This window comes from Pseudoliparis swirei, chromosome 18 (assembly GCF_029220125.1).
Source record: "Pseudoliparis swirei isolate HS2019 ecotype Mariana Trench chromosome 18, NWPU_hadal_v1, whole genome shotgun sequence".
In the NCBI taxonomy this organism is placed as follows: domain Eukaryota; kingdom Metazoa; phylum Chordata; class Actinopteri; order Perciformes; family Liparidae; genus Pseudoliparis; species Pseudoliparis swirei.
The window spans coordinates 1170743-1187928 of NC_079405.1; the positions used below are offsets into that span (position 1 = coordinate 1170743).

General features: G+C 46.4%; 1 protein-coding gene across 2 annotated transcripts; it reads right to left on the reverse strand.

Moving 5' to 3' along the window:
- Positions 1–14291: 14291 nt before the first annotated feature.
- Positions 14292–17186, reverse strand: LOC130207983 (tubulin alpha-1B chain-like). 2 transcript variants are annotated; one of them, XM_056436805.1, is made up of 4 exons: positions 17129–17186; positions 16028–16250; positions 15593–15741; positions 14292–15385 (listed from the first exon to the last, which is right to left on the reverse strand). In XM_056436805.1, the coding sequence occupies exons 1-4, from the start codon at positions 17129–17131 to the stop codon at positions 14405–14407; spliced, it is 1356 nt and encodes a 451-aa protein (XP_056292780.1). In that variant the 5' UTR covers positions 17132–17186; the 3' UTR covers positions 14292–14404. The 2 variants fall into 2 exon arrangements, with proteins under 2 accessions (XP_056292780.1, XP_056292779.1); XM_056436804.1 differs by lacking the exon at positions 17129–17186 and having other exon boundaries at positions 16028–16274.

A 17186-nucleotide genomic window follows, 5' to 3' on the forward strand; every position in this document is an offset into this window, starting at 1 on the left:
AGCTAGACACACTCTACCTGCATCAGGGCCTGTGAAGCTAGACACACTCTACCTGCATCAGGGCCTGTGAAGCTAGACACACTCTACCTGCACCATCAGGGCCTGTGAAGCTAGACACACTCTACCTGCATCAGGGCCTGTGAAGCTAGACACACTCTACCTGCACCAGGGCCTGTGAAGCTAGACACACTCTACCTGCAACCTGCACCAGGGCCTGTGAAGCAGACACACTCTACCTGCATCAGGGCCTGTGAAGCTAGACACACTCTACCTGCACCAGGGCCTGTGAAGCTAGACACACTCTACCTGCATCAGGGCCTGTGAAGCTAGACACACTCTACCTGCATCAGGGCCTGTGAAGCTAGACACACTCTACCTGCATCATCAGGGCCTGTGAAGCTAGACACACTCTACCTGCATCAGGGCCTGTGAAGCTAGACACACTCTACCTGCACCAGGGTCTGTGAAGCTAGACACACTCTACCTGCACCAGGGCCTGTGAAGCTAGACACACTCTACCTGCACCATCAGGGCCTGTGAAGCTAGACACACTCTACCTGCACCAGGGTCTGTGAAGCTAGACACACTCTCCCTGCACCAGGGTCTGTGAAGCTAGACACACTCTACCTGCACCAGGGCCTGTGAAGCTAGACACACTCTACCTGCACCAGGGTCTGTGAAGCTAGACACACTCTACCTGCACCATCAGGGCCTGTGAAGCTAGACACACTCTACCTGCACCATCAGGGTCTGTGAAGCTAGACACACTCTACCTGCACCAGGGCCTGTGAAGCTAGACACACTCTACCTGCATCAGGGTCTGTGAAGCTAGACACACTCTACCTGCATCAGGGCCTGTGAAGCTAGACACACTCTCCCTGCATCAGGGCCTGTGAAGCTAGACACACTCTACCTGCACCAGGGTCTGTGAAGCTAGACACACTCTACCTGCATCAGGGCCTGTGAAGCTAGACACACTCTACCTGCACCAGGGCCTGTGAAGCTAGACACACTCTACCTGCATCAGGGCCTGTGAAGCTAGACACACTCTACCTGCACCATCAGGGCCTGTGAAGCTAGACACACTCTACCTGCATCAGGGTCTGTGAAGCTAGACACACTCTACCTGCACCATCAGGGCCTGTGAAGCTAGACACACTCTACCTGCACCAGGGTCTGTGAAGCTAGACACACTCTACCTGCATCAGGGCCTGTGAAGCTAGACACACTCTACCTGCATCAGGGCCTGTGAAGCTAGACACACTCTACCTGCACCAGGGTCTGTGAAGCTAGACACACTCTACCTGCATCAGGGCCTGTGAAGCTAGACACACTCTACCTGCACCAGGGCCTGTGAAGCTAGACACACTCTACCTGCATCAGGGTCTGTGAAGCTAGACACACTCTACCTGCATCAGGGCCTGTGAAGCTAGACACACTCTACCTGCATCAGGGCCTGTGAAGCTAGACACACTCTACCTGCACCAGGGTCTGTGAAGCTAGACACACTCTCCCTGCACCAGGGCCTGTGAAGCTAGACACACTCTACCTGCACCATCAGGGCCTGTGAAGCTAGACACACTCTACCTGCACCAGGGTCTGTGAAGCTAGACACACTCTCCCTGCACCAGGGCCTGTGAAGCTAGACACACTCTACCTGCACCATCAGGGCCTGTGAAGCTAGACACACTCTACCTGCACCAGGGTCTGTGAAGCTAGACACACTCTACCTGCACCATCAGGGCCTGTGAAGCTAGACACACTCTACCTGCACCAGGGTCTGTGAAGCTAGACACACTCTACCTGCACCATCAGGGCCTGTGAAGCTAGACACACTCTACCTGCACCAGGGTCTGTGAAGCTAGACACACTCTACCTGCATCAGGGCCTGTGAAGCTAGACACACTCTACCTGCACCATCAGGGCCTGTGAAGCTAGACACACTCTACCTGCACCATCAGGGTCTGTGAAGCTAGACACACTCTACCTGCACCAGGGTCTGTGAAGCTAGACACACTCTACCTGCATCAGGGCCTGTGAAGCTAGACACACTCTACCTGCACCATCAGGGCCTGTGAAGCTAGACACACTCTACCTGCATCAGGGCCTGTGAAGCTAGACACACTCTACCTGCAGCAGGGCCTGTGAAGCTAGACACACTCTACCTGCAGCAGGGCCTGTGAAGCTAGACACACTCTACCTGCAGCAGGGCCTGTGAAGCTAGACACACTCTACCTGCATCAGGGCCTGTGAAGCTAGACACACTCTACCTGCACCAGGCCTGTGAAGCTAGACACACTCTACCTGCATCAGGGCCTGTGAAGCTAGACACACTCTACCTGCATCAGGGCCTGTGAAGCTAGACACACTCTACCTGCACCAGGGCCTGTGAAGCTAGACACACTCTACCTGCACCATCAGGGCCTGTGAAGCTAGACACACTCTACCTGCATCAGGGTCTGTGAAGCTAGACACACTCTACCTGCACCATCAGGGCCTGTGAAGCTAGACACACTCTACCTGCACCATCAGGGCCTGTGAAGCTAGACACACTCTACCTGCATCAGGGTCTGTGAAGCTAGACACACTCTACCTGCATCAGGGCCTGTGAAGCTAGACACACTCTACCTGCATCAGGGCCTGTGAAGCTAGACACACTCTACCTGCACCATCAGGGTCTGTGAAGCTAGACACACTCTACCTGCACCAGGGCCTGTGAAGCTAGACACACTCTACCTGCATCATCAGGGCCTGTGAAGCTAGACACACTCTACCTGCACCAGGGCCTGTGAAGCTAGACACACTCTACCTGCATCAGGGCCTGTGAAGCTAGACACACTCTACCTGCATCAGGGCCTGTGAAGCTAGACACACTCTACCTGCATCAGGGCCTGTGAAGCTAGACACACTCTACCTGCACCAGGGTCTGTGAAGCTAGACACACTCTACCTGCACCAGGGCCTGTGAAGCTAGACACACTCTACCTGCACCATCAGGGCCTGTGAAGCTAGACACACTCTACCTGCACCAGGTGAACGGCTCTTCAGCATCGCAGGACTCGTCTTCAGTCCAAGAAGAGCGACACTGAAATCTGTCCATTTTGAAAATCAACTTCTTTTGAAGATGAACAAGACATTTTTCACTTTAAAGTGATGATTCTGATTGTTACTTTTGGTTCTGCTTTTTTCTGTGTTAATCGTGTTTTTATATTTTAGTAGTTTCATAGTATTCATATATTGCTAAGTTCATCCGAGCTCATACTCCTTGTTCATGGCGGCCACAGCACCCAAACAAATAAACTTCATAATTCTCAAAATTCTGACCCTTTGTTTTTTTTATTAACAGCATTTACTTTTACTTTTACTTTCAATACTTAAGTACATTTAATATCAGAAAATTACTTTTGATACTTAAGTACAAAAAAAATCAGATACTTTAATACTTTTACTCAAGTAGTATTCTCATAGGTGACTTTTACTTTTACTTGAGTAATTTTCCAGTCAAGTATCTTTACTTTTACTCAAGTATGACTTTTGGGTACTTTATACACCACTGGTCAGGACCCACCAGAGGGATCCTGACCTCTCACGGCCCCGAGAGCTTCAAGCTGCTGCACCGCCACAGGTCACACACACACACACACACACATGTATACACACAACACACACACACATGTATACACACACGCACACATACACACACATGTATACACACACACACACACATGTATACACACAGACACACACACACACACACATGTATACACACACACACACACACACACACATGTATACACACAGACACACACACACATGTATACACACAGACACACACACACACACACACATGTATACACACAGACACACACACATGTACACACACGCACACATCCACACACACATGTACACACGTGCACACATACACACACACATGTATACACACACACACACACATGTATACACACAGACACACACACGCACACACACACACATGTATACACACAACACACACACACACACACAGACACACACACGCACACACACATGTATACACACAACACACACACACACACATGTATACACACAACACACACATGTATACACACAGACACACACACGCACATGTATACACACAACACACACTCATGTATACACACAACACACACACACACACATGTATACACACAACACACACACACACACATGTATACACACAACACACACACACATACTACACCCACACTTCTCACGTCCTCTTCACTGATCACTGGTTTCATCCGTGTATCTTTTTATATATATATGTATATACAGGACTGTCTCAGAAAATTAGAATATTGTGATAAAGTTCTTTATTTTCTGTAATGCAATTAAAAAAACAAAAATGTCATGCATTCTGGATTCATTACAAATCAACTGAAATATTGCAAGCCTTTTATTCTTTTAATATTGCTGATTATGGCTTACAGCTTAAGAAAACTCAAATATCCTATCTCTAAATATTAGAATATCATGAAAAAGTATACTAGTAGGGTATTAAACAAATCACTTGAATCGTCTAATTAACTCGAAACACCTGGAAACACATTTTCAAATGTTTGATTTTGTTTTGCTGTTATAAATCTTTTTTTTTACTTGGTCTGAGGAAATATTCAAATTTTATGAGATAGGATTTTAGAGTTTTCTTAAGCTGTAAGCCATAATCAGCAATATTAAAAGAATAAAAGGCTTGCAATATTTCAGTTGATTTGTAATGAATCCAGAATGCATGACATTTTTGTTTTTTTAATTGCATTACAGAAAATAAAGAACTTTATCACAATATTCTAATTTTCTGAGACAGTCCTGTATATTTATATATTTATCTTTATATATATATATTTATATAAATATATATATATAGATAAATATATATGTATATATTTATATTAGGGCTGTCAATCGATTAAAAAAAGTAACTAATTAATCGCACATTTTGAAATTCATTAATCGCGATTAAAAGTTTTTTTTCTTCTTTTTAAAGACAAAACTTCACACAGAGCTGTGTTTTCAAAGAGGCTCCTACCTATAAAGTGCCAGCGAGGTATTTAATATTGTGGATGATAAATTGTTTCTTCAGTGAAACATCAGATTAGTAAAAAAAAAGAAGTATATTGAGACCCCATTGGTCCTGTCATCTTTACCACTGAACAGCAGAACCAGTGGCCTTGGTGACTGACTGACATTCACATATGTCACGTTAACCCTCTGGAGGCTGGGGGCATGTCTCCATTTTACAAAAAAATGTAAATTCGCCTTTTAAAGGCGTTTGCATATGACACACCCCCACGTGTTCTACATCAAACATTCCAGAACAATCTCAGCTCTATTCAATGAGGCTCAGTTGTCCTGGTGCCGTGTTCTCTGCTCTCTGACTGACAGGCTGCTATAGAGCCTCACCTGTGAGGTGGGAGGTCCTTTGTGATTTACTGAGTGTTCATTGGTTGTTTTTTTCGCTAAATGTTGACAGACAAACGGATTGACTAATCACGTTGAAGGTTTCGTGTGACGAGTTCTCTCCGCGCCGCGTCACCCGACACGTCGCCCCTCCGTTCCTCTGTGTATCAGAGGGGGAGACGGGAGGAAGGAGGAGCAGGAGGAAACCCGACTGATTCATCCACGAGTTAAACTCATTTATGATCCTTATTTTCGCGGAGAAATAATTGTTTTAAAAACGGAAACAGTGTTAAACCGTACTGCCGCGGCTTGACACTCAGAGGAGTGAAAAAACTTCAACGAACACCGGAAGTAAACAAAGTTGCGTTAATTGCGTTAAAATATTTTAGTGAGTTAACGCGGCCAAATTAATCGCATAGATTAACGCGTTAACGCTGACAGCCCTAATTTATATATATATATGGACTGTATATATACAGGACTGTCTCAGAAAATTAGAATATTGTGATAAAGTTCTTTATTTTCTGTAATGCAATTAAAAAAAAAAAAAGTCATGCATTCTGGATTCATTACAAATCAACTGAAATATTGCAAGCCTTTTATTCTTTTAATATTGCTGATTATGGCTTACAGCTTAAGAAAACCATAAAATCCTATCTCATAAAATTTTAATATTTCCTCAGACCAAGTAAAAAAAAAGATTTATAACAGCTGAGTGTTTGTCAAGGCTCAGGAAACCCTTGCAGGTGTTTCGAGTTAATTAGACAATTCAAGTGATTTGTTTAATACCCTACTAGTATACTTTTTCATGATATTCTAATATTTAGAGATAGGATATTTGAGTTTTCTTAAGCTGTAAGCCATAATCAGCAATAAATCAGAATAAAAGGCTTGCAATATTTCAGTTGATTTGTAATGAATCCAGAATGCATGACATTTGTGTTTTTTTAATTGCATTACAGAAAATAAAGAACTTCATCACAATATTCTAATTTTCTGAGACAGTCCTGTATATATAAATATATATATATATAGATAAATATATATGTATATATATTTATATATTTATCTTTATATATATATATTTATATAAATATATATAGATAAATATATATGTATATATATATATGTTGTAATATGATATTAGCGTGCACACATTTAGTTTTTGCAGCTGCTTTTTCAGATAATTAATATAATATCATTCTATGTTGTGGATCATAAAAATGAATAGATTGCAAAGAAGAATTGTTATCATCCAACAGGAAAAGAAAAAAGTAATATTCATAAATATAAATATGTGTATGACTCACGTTTACTTTTAGAAGAATAAAGTTCTCTTTATTCGTAGTTTGAGTAAATATTAAACTGACTGAGATGTTTCTGAACACGCAGGCCAGCCCCTCCTCCTCCAGCCTTAGCTCCACCCACTCGGCGCCCTCTCAGATGATGAGCTCCACCCCCTCCTCCATCAGAGGTGAGCCGCTCGCCCCCCCATATATAAAACACACATGCATACACAACACACAATACCAATGACAATTCAAATCAAATACAAAAATATTAAATATAGACAGTGTGCAAAAAGCAAAGTGTGTGTACATGTGCAGAGCAAATGAAATGAAATGTGTGTGTATGTGTGTAGTGCAAACAAATGAAATGTGTGAAGTGCAGATCAACATAGTGTAAATATTAAGTTATTATTGCACTGGAGAAGTCAAAGAAAGTGACTCTCACAGAGACACCGGTTCCATCCAGGTGCGACTGAGCTCGTTGCAGCAGGTAGATGATGGCGTCGTCCACTCCCACATGAGGCTGGGAAGCAGATTGCAGAGGGTCCAGCGACGATTTCACCTGCGGCCGGAGGTGGGCCAAGACCAGCCTCTCCAGCACCTTCATCACATGGGAGGTGAGGGCGACCGGTCGGTAGTCGTTGAGGCCAGATGGTGTTGACTTCTTGGGGACAGGGACCAGGCACGACGTCTTCCACAGCACCGGGACTTCCCCCAGCCTCAGGCTGAGGTTGAAGAGGCGCTGCAGGACACCAGACAGCTGGGTGGAGCAGGTCTTTAGGACCCTGGGGCTGATGCCATCAGGACCTTCAGCTCTGCGCTGGAGTAGTTTCTCCAGCTGTCTTCTCACCTGGTCAGTCGTCACAGAGAGAGGGGGGAGGGTGGAGGAGCCCATTGATGATGAGGGCTCGGTGGATGTGCAGCTCAGCAGGGGGGACAGAGGGGGAGGTGTTTGGGAGGTGTGATGTGGAGGAGACAGGAGAGGGCTGTGAACTGAACCTGTTGAAGAAACAGTTCAGCTGGTTGGCCCTCTCCAGGGAGCCCCCTGGCTGTCTCCCTCCCACCTTGAAGCCAGTTATCTGCTTCATCCCAGACCACACCTCCCTTGTGTTGTTCAGCTGGAGTTTGGCCTCCAGCTTCCTCCTGTAGGAGTCCTTGCCCTCCCTGAGCTTCACCTTTAGGTTGCGCTGGGCTCTCCTCAGCTCATCCCTGTCTCCAGACCTGAAAGCAGCTTTCTTGTTAAGAAGCGCCTTCAGGTCCCTGGTGATCCAGGGCTTGTTGTTGGGGAAGCAGCGCCCAGTCCGTGATGGGATGGTGGTGTGTTCACAGAACTTGATGTATTCCGTGATGCAGTCGGTCATACTGTTGATGTCCTCCCCGTGCGGTCCACACAACACATCCCAGTCCGTTGACTCGAAGCAGTCCTGTAGAGCGTCGTTAGCCTCCAGAGACCACCTCCTCACAGTCCTGGTGGTCACAGCCTCTTCACCAGAGGAACATACCTGGGTGTCAGCCGGACCAGGTCATGATCAGACCTGCCGAGGGGGGGAAGGGCAGTGGCGCTGTATGCGTCCTTAGTATTAGCATACAGCAAGTCCAGAGTTTTATTGTTCCTTGTTGGGCAGTCTATGTATTGATGGAAGGTTGGCAGAGCTTTTTCCAATGTGGTGTGGTTAAAGTCACCAGTGATAGCCATGAATGCTCCAGGCTGATGATTCAGCAGAGCAGACACAGTGGAGTGGATGGTGTCCACAGCTTCCTCAGCGTCAGCTGATGGCGGCACGTACACGACAACCACAATGGCGGACGTGAACTCTCTCGGCAAATAGTACGGGCGCATCCCCACGGCCAACAGTTCAATGTTCGGGCTACAGAAGCGCTCCTTCACGCACACATGGTCCGGATGGCACCACCGTTCATTCACATAAACAGCGATCCCGCCCCCCCTCTTCTTACCGCTCTGGCTAGTCTAAGGGTCTAGAGTCTAGTCCAGGGGTGCTCAATACGTCGATCGCGGCGACCTGCCAGTCGATCGCGGCGTAGTATTGGTAGATCGCATGACATAAAAAAAAATTGGCCCGCCCCCCTGTCACTTTCTCTATAGCGCCACATTACAGCAGAAGCATGTCATTTCTGTCTCTACGTGTTGCGTTAACAGTCCTCTGCCCGCCGTCTCGTGCGCCGCGGAGCTCCTGACACCGGTTTGCGCGCATCGGGACGGAGCAAAGAAAAAGTCACTAGCACCCCCCCCGTCAACAACTCTTCTCGGCTCGCGCGCGGCAGGTGAGCACACTTACTAGCCCCCCCCCCGTCGGTCGATCGCCTTGACTTGGTCACATAATAAGTAGCTCGCATGCTGAAAAAGTGTGAGCACCCTTGGTCTAGTCTCAGGGTCTAGAGTCTAATGGTGCGTTCACACCGGACGCGTCGAAAAAATTCTCTACGCGTCTGACGCAGCAGTCTTGACGCGCGTCGAAAAAAGTGTGTTCACACCAGACGCGTCGGACGCGTCGGGGGCGGAGTCATAAATGGGTCGAGGAACGACAGGACCGCAGAGGACTTCCACTTGTTAGTGGACCGAGCTGCACTCCCACTGCGCTTCTCTCTCTCTTCTCTCTTTGATACGTGTCTCTGAGACTTTTCCACCTCCGGCGGCAGATCTCCTGCCATGAAACACATATGTCGGCGGTTGGTTGATAGTAAAGTACAACAAATAGCGAGAATAAAAGCAAATACATACATTCAAAACGTACCAGGTAGTTCCACGCTTTATCTTTATAGCTCCGGTTTCGGTAAGCATAAAGAGTTGTATCGTAAAGTTCGGGGTGCCCACAGACGGCGACAATAATCTTTTCCTCCATTTTTTTCAACCGGCAGGACGATGACGAGCGGAGCTGCTCAACGCTGATTGGCTGACGCAACTATGACTCACGCGTCTTTGCTGCCGGAGTTGGGAAATTTGAACTCGCGCGTCGAGGAGCTGCGTCTGTTCGCTGTTCGCCCCGCGACAAACGCTCTGTTCTGCTGCTTCAAACGCGTCTGACGCGCTGCTCGCTGGGAAATACGCAGCGACGCAGCTTTGCATTGACTTAACATGTAATCTCGACGCGCGTCAACATTTTGACGCGTCCGGTGTGAACACACCATAAGGGTCTAGAGTCTAGTCTAAGGGTCTAGAGCAGGGGTGGGCAAACTTTTTGACTCGCGGGCCACATTCGGTTCTAAAATGTGACAGAGGGGCCGGGCCAGGAGCATTTGGACACGCAATGTAATTTATTAAACCTGGAGATTGCGTCTGTTTTTTATACATTTCAATTTAAGGTGCAAAGTTAAAGTAATCAACATTTACTGGAAAGAGATCAATGGAATCACTTTCAACATTAAAAACAAATTACCCAACGAAATACTCAAGCTCAATAATTTCTAATTGTTTTAAACCCCGCAAAATAATGGACGGATTGTCCTGAGAGATAGACTGTATTAAATATCCTGCCTGCAGCAGAAACTAGAAAGGGGTCTTTAAAGTGAGGGCGATGTGCGGCGTCATCTGGTCAGCATGTGTAAGAACCCGTCACAAACAGACTGACAGCGCTTTACTCGAGAAAATATGACCCTAAAGCTGACAATTGAAGTTCGATTTTTTATTATTATTCATATCTCTTCTGAAAACACACCTTTACTCATGTGGACGAACTGTTTTGGTGTTTGAAATTGGTTTACCAAATGTCATAGGTTCTCAAAAGCAGTGAAATATCTGAATACAATGCTAGATATATGTAATTGCACCTGTCCATCCTGGAGAGGGATCCTCCTCTGTTCTCTCCTGAAGGTTTCTTCCCTTTTCCCCCCTGAAGGGTTATTTGGGAGTTGTTCCTGATCCAATGTGAGGTCAAAGGTCAGGGATGTCTATGTGTACAGATTGTAAAGCACTCCGAGACAAATTTGTAATTTGTGAAATTGGGCTCTACAAATAAACTGAATAAATGAGGAAAACCACATTTTGTATTTCCGTTTTTTGAGTAAAAATGATGTGTCTGTCACACATTCACCAAAATGATAAAGATGGGACTGAGAAATGACTTCATATTGCAGATAAAGTTTCATGGGGTGTGTGCAAATAAAAAATGACCATTACATAAAAAATAAATAAAAAAAATGTATTGTACAAAAAAAATAAAAAAATTCTACATTATATACATGTTGAGAAATAGAAAACAGAACACAACTATTGACTATTTACAATATAGCTTCACTATAATAACATCATGTCATCGTGTCACGAGACCTCTCTGCTGGCCGGGCAGGTGGAGCTGCAGGTGGAGCTGCAGGTGGATCCTCTCTGTAAAATACAAGACTAGTCAGCACCGCGCACGTTACGGACACCGTGACGGACACCGTGACACGTAACGTGTAGTAAAGACTCTTACCCGGTCCAAGGGGCTCTCTTCTGGCTGCGTGTTCCTCCTCGTGGCTCTGCAGCTCCTCCTCCAGGCTCCGCGCTGCTCGCCAAAACTGCGGCTGTTTCTAAATGAGTCTCACCTGTGTGATGGGAGGTCCTTTGTGATTTACTGAGTGTTCATTGGTTGGTTTTTTTCGAGAAATGTTGACAGACAAACGGATTGACAAATCACGGTGAAGGGTTTCGTGTGACGAGTTCTTTCCGCGCCAACGCACACCGGAAGTAAACAAAGTCGCGATATGGACAAGTTCGGCGGGCCGGATTAAAAAGCCTAACGGGCCGGATGTGGCCCGCGGGCCGTAGTTTGCCCATGTCTGGTCTAGAGGCTAGTCTCAGGATCTAGAGGCAAGTCTAAGAGTCTAGTCTAAGGGTCTAGAGTCTGGTCTAAGGATCTAGAGGCAAGTCTAAGAGTCTAGAGTCTAGTCTCAGGGTCTAGAGTCTAGTCTAAGGGTCTAGAGGCTAGTCTCAGGGTCTAGAGTCTAGTCTAAGGGTCTAGAGTCTAGTCTAGAATCTAGTCTAAGGGTCTAGAGGCTAGTCTCAGGGTCTAGAGTCTAAGGGTCTAGAGGCTAGTCTCAGGGTCTAGAGTCTAGTCTAAGGGTCTAGAGTCTAGTCTAAGGGTCTAGAGGCTAGTCTCAGGGTCTAGAGTCTAGTCTAAGGGTCTAGAGTCTAGTCTAGAATCTATTCTAAGGGTCTAGAGGCTAGTCTCAGGGTCTAGAGTCTAAGGGTCTAGAGGCTAGTCTCAGGGTCTAGAGTCTAGTCTAAGGGTCTAGAGTCTAGTCTAAGGGTCTAGAGGCTAGTCTCAGGGTCTAGAGTCTAGTCTAAGAGTAGTCTAAGGGTCTAGAGTCTGGTCTAAGGATCTAGAGGCAAGTCTAAGAGTAGAGGCTAGTCTCAGGGTCTAGAGGCTAGTCTCAGGGTCTAGAGTCTAGTCTAAGAGTCTAGAGTCTAGTCTAAGGGTCTAGAGGCTAGTCTAAGGGTCTAGAGGCTAGTCTCAGGGTCTAGAGTCTAGTCTAAGAGTCTAGTCTAAGGGTCTAGAGTCTGGTCTAAGGATCTAGAGGCAAGTCTAAGAGTAGAGGCTAGTCTCAGGGTCTAGAGGCTAGTCTCAGGGTCTAGAGTCTAGTCTAAGAGTCTAGAGTCTAGTCTAAGGGTCTAGAGGCTAGTCTAAGGGTCTAGAGTCTAGTCTCAGGGTCTAGTCTAAGGGTCTAGAGTCTAGTCTAAGGGTCTAGAGGCTAGTCTCAGGGTCTAGAGTCTAGTCTAAGGGTCTAGAGTCTAGTCTAGAGTCTAGTCTAAGGGTCTAGAGGCTAGTCTCAGGGTCTAGAGTCTGGTCTAAGGGTCTAGAGGCTAGTCTCAGGGTCTAGAGTCTAGACTCTTAGACCAGACTCTAGACCCTGAGACTAGCTTCTAGACTCGTAGACTTGCCTCTAGACCCTTAGACTAGCCTCTAGACTCGTAGACTTGCCTCTCCTCAACATGCAAGTCGAGGCCCAAAAACCACACCTCCCCCTCACATTAAGATTCAATCTTTTATACCCAGATCTCGTCACAGGTGCATATCCCAACCCCTGAGATCTTCTTGACTCTTGTCATCTCATGAGATTTCCCTCGTACCCCCGGGTGGGGGCTGTCTGTTGGCCGTGCCTCTTGGTATGTGTAAATACTGAAAGCAAGTGAGAATGTTGAATACTGTCAGGCGTGTAGCTGCCCTTGAGCTGCAGACACAATATCTCTCTCTCCTCACAGGCAAAGTGCCGTCTCCTCTGATGCTTTGCCGGAACCTAGTCATTACGGTCCTTTCAATAAATCAGATTGATATTAACATTAACTAAGCCTGGCTTAACTAAGTCTGGTTTAACTGAGCCTGGTTTAGGTGAGCCTGGGTTAACTAAGCCTGGTTTAACTGAGCCTGGGTTAACTAAGCCTGGTTTAACTGAGCCTGGCTTAGCTGAGCCTGGTTTAACTGAGCCTGGGTTAATTAAGACTGGGTTAACTAAGCCTGGGTTAACTGAGCCTGGTTTAGCTGAGCCTGGGTTAATTAAGACTGGGTTAACTAAGCCTGGTTTAACTAAGTCTGGTTTAACTGAGCCTGGTTTAGCTGAGCCTGAGTTAATTAAGACTGGGTTAACTAAGCCTGGTTTAGCTGAGCCTGGGTTAACTAAGCCTGGGTTAACTAAGACTGAACTCTAAGTTTACTAACACTGAGTTAACTAATCCTGACTCAACTGTTAACCAAATCTCTCTCATTTTACACACAAAGAAGGAAGGAGGAGGAAGGGAACAAGAGAGCGAGGAGGAAGTGAAGCAAAGACAACAAGCTTCATCTATTGAGGAGAAACATATGACACATGTTCAAGCTGCATAGGATCAATAATATATGATCAATATTATATGATCATTATTTTATGTCTCTTCATAAACTTGAGTGAATGAGGACAGAGAAACGACGTCCTCGGCTGCTTATTATTAATAATATTGTTATTACGTCATATTATTATTTATAATCCGTTATATGATGACGTCATTGTTATCCTTCTCGTGTTGTTGTGGTGATGTCAGCAGCTCTTCTCTGCAGGTCGACGCCCCGATAAACGCTGCAGCTGTAAGAAGCTCGAGGAGGCTGATCGATGATCAGTATCGATCACACACAACTCTCCACACACACGTCTGTAGTCTGTAGTCTACGCACCGGGAGCAGCAGCAGCTCCTGACCGGCTCAGGACGCAGACACACGAGAGGAAGCGCGTTCATCGTGCTGGAGGCGACCGGCTCCGTGACGTCACTGCGGACCTTCAACAACTCACCCGCAACTCTGTCGGGTCTCAGTGGTGACTGGACGGCGCATGCGCACGAGAACGCTTTGGCTCCCGGTGCATCATGGGGGCTGTAGTTCAGGATGTCGACGAGGCTCTTAAAGTGCACGTGACTAAAGACTTTAAACTGATGGATGTTTGATGTGTACTCCTGTTCTGGTAGTTTACCCACAATGCTTTGCTCACATTCGATTGTTTAGCTGATCAATCGGTAAAATAGTTGATGGATAATTGATAGTTTAATTATCTTTCTGCTCGTTAGTGGAGCGTCAACTGGTTTTGAGTTAGAATGAAGAATAAAGACAGATCAATAACCACACAGGAACTTTATTGGCACATTAATTCTGAACATGTGAAGAAATAAAAACATTCAATGATGGAACCCATTGATCAAAATAAAGTGTAACTCTACTTCCAGCTCTAAAGCTCCTCCCCCTCTTCTTCCCCGTCGTCGTCCTTGGAGCTGAGTCCCACCTCCTCGTAGTCCTTCTCCAGGGCGGCCATGTCCTCCCTGGCCTCGGAGAACTCCCCCTCCTCCATCCCCTCCCCCACGTACCAGTGGACGAAGGCCCGCTTGGCGTACATCAGGTCGAACTTGTGGTCCAGGCGGGCCCAGGCCTCGGCGATGGCGGTGGTGTTGCTCAGCATGCACACGGCCCGCTGCACCTTGGCCAGGTCTCCTCCGGGCACCACGGTGGGGGGCTGGTAGTTGATGCCCACCTTGAAGCCGGTGGGGCACCAGTCCACGAACTGGATGGTGCGCTTGGTCTTGATGGTGGCGATGGCGGCGTTGACGTCTTTGGGCACCACGTCTCCGCGGTACAGCAGGCAGCACGCCATGTACTTCCCGTGGCGGGGGTCGCACTTCACCATCTGGTTGGCGGGCTCGAAGCAGGCGTTGGTGATCTCGGCCACGGTCAGCTGCTCGTGGTAGGCCCGCTCGGCGGAGATGATGGGGGCGTAGGTGGCCACCGGGAAGTGGATGCGGGGGTAGGGCACCAGGTTGGTCTGGAACTCCATCAGGTCCACGTTCAGGGCGCCGTCGAAGCGCAGCGAGGCCGTGATGGAGGACACGATCTGGCTCATCAGCCGGTTGAGGTTGGTGTAGGACGGGCGCTCGATGTCCAGGTTCCGGCGGCAGATGTCGTAGATGGCCTCGTTGTCCACCATGAAGGCGCAGTCAGAGTGCTCCAGGGTGGTGTGCGTGGTCAGGATGGCGTTGTACGGCTCCACCACGGCCGTGGAGATCTGCGGCGCCGGGTAGATGGCGAACTCCAGCTTGGACTTCTTGCCGTAGTCCACCGACAGGCGCTCCAGCAGCAGGGAGGTGAAGCCGGAGCCGGTGCCGCCCCCGAAGCTGTGGAACACCAGGAAGCCCTGCAGACCCGTGCACTGGTCGGACTGGGGACAGAGAAGCAGGTCGTGGTCCACAGGAACTCAAATGCTCTGCCGCTCGACAGGAAACACGTTGACTAGTTACTGGAGCATCAGAGCTCAGACCGCCACCTTCTGCTCTGTGTGTCTGGGTCTGAGCAGCGGGAGCATCGGGGGTGTTTGGTGCCCTCCCATCATGCATCACAGGGTCACCGGGAGAGAACTCCTCCTCACCAGTTTGCGGATCCGGTCCAGCACCAGGTCGATGACCTCTTTGCCGACGGTGTAGTGCCCGCGGGCGTAGTTGTTGGCCGCGTCCTCCTTCCCGGTGATCAGCTGCTCGGGGTGGAACAGCTGCCGGTAGGTCCCGGTACGCACCTCGTCTGAGGAGGCGTGACACCAGAATGAGTCCATGTTTTGATCTCATTCATTAAGTATATATATATATATATATTTTTTAAATATATTTTTACAATATGCATATATATATATGTATACACATTTATATATTATATTTAATATATATATATATATTTTGATTGATACATGTATATTATTATTTTAATGTATATTTTATATATATGTTTATATACATGTATTTTATGTATTAATTTTTTTGTTAAGTATATATATATAGTGTGTATTTAAATCCCCCCCCATGAGTCGTACCGATGACGGTGGGCTCCAGGTCCACGAACACGGCTCTGGGGACGTGCTTCCCAGCTCCGGTCTCACTGAAGAAGGTGTTGAAGGAGTTGTCTCCCCCGGCGATGGTCTTGTCGTTGGACTTCTGTCCATCGGGCTCGATGGTGTGCTCCAGGCAGTAGAGCTCCCAGCATGCATTGCCAATCTGGACACCGGCCTGACCCACGTGGATGGAGATGCATTCACGCTGGAAACAAGAACGTGTTAACATCCTATGAGCAGGATCCAGCTCCAAGACAAAGCACACACACACACATATAATATATATATAGACATACATATAATATATAAATACATATATATATATAGACATACATATAATATATATACATACAAATAATATATATATACAATGTATATATATATATATATACAAATAATATATATACATATATATAATATATATACATACAAATAATATATATATACAATGTATATAATATATATATATACATACATATAATATATATACATATATTATATATACATACATAAATGTATATATATAAATACACATTTATAAAGCATAATAGAGGCTCTTTTTATTAAAAAAATCATAATTATTCATGAACGTTTAATCACGTGACTAACGGTTTTCTGATTCAACGCTGTGTCAGACGCGGTGGCCACGCCCCCCTCTAGAGACGCTGCATTTTTTAAAGTGGCGCACTTTAACAAAGTGGCGCACTTTAAAAAAATATTTTAATAAAGATATATATTTATTTGTGAATTATTTATGAATATCAGAAACACACAGAACCACACTTAAAAGTACGAGAAGACCGATACAAGTAACGCTCCGTGTCTGCCGCCACTGAGAGCCGTTGGTGGGGAAGGAGCCAGGTTCAGGTCCTCCATGTTGTTTCACGTTAACAACCGTTATCTACAGAACTAGCTTCACAGCTAAACCACCGTTAATCAGAGCCGCTGCTCGGTTGGTCACGTGACCAGAAAGTTAGTTATTAAACCAAAAGATGATTCAGTAAAACGAGATATATCGATGAACTACAACTTAAACCCGATTACATTAATACATATGACGCGTTCACCTGATGTTAAACTCACCATGTTGAAAATGTGAAAGATTGTGAGACGAGTTTCCGCTGCGGGGTCTCTTCACAGT

What these genes read in the sequence shown, in the direction of transcription:
- LOC130207983 (XM_056436804.1), bottom strand. Translation starts at nt 16,274, where the DNA reads ATGTTAACACGTTCTTGTTTCCAGCGTGAATGCATCTCCATCCACGTG. An exon ending in CCTGGAGCCCACCGTCATCG is followed by an intron (nt 15,742 to 16,027) that starts GTACGACTCATG and finishes ACGCCTCCTCAG; the next exon opens with ACGAGGTGCGTACCGGGACC. An exon ending in TGGACCGGATCCGCAAACTG is followed by an intron (nt 15,386 to 15,592) that starts GTGAGGAGGAGT and finishes CTCTGTCCCCAG; the next exon opens with TCCGACCAGTGCACGGGTCT.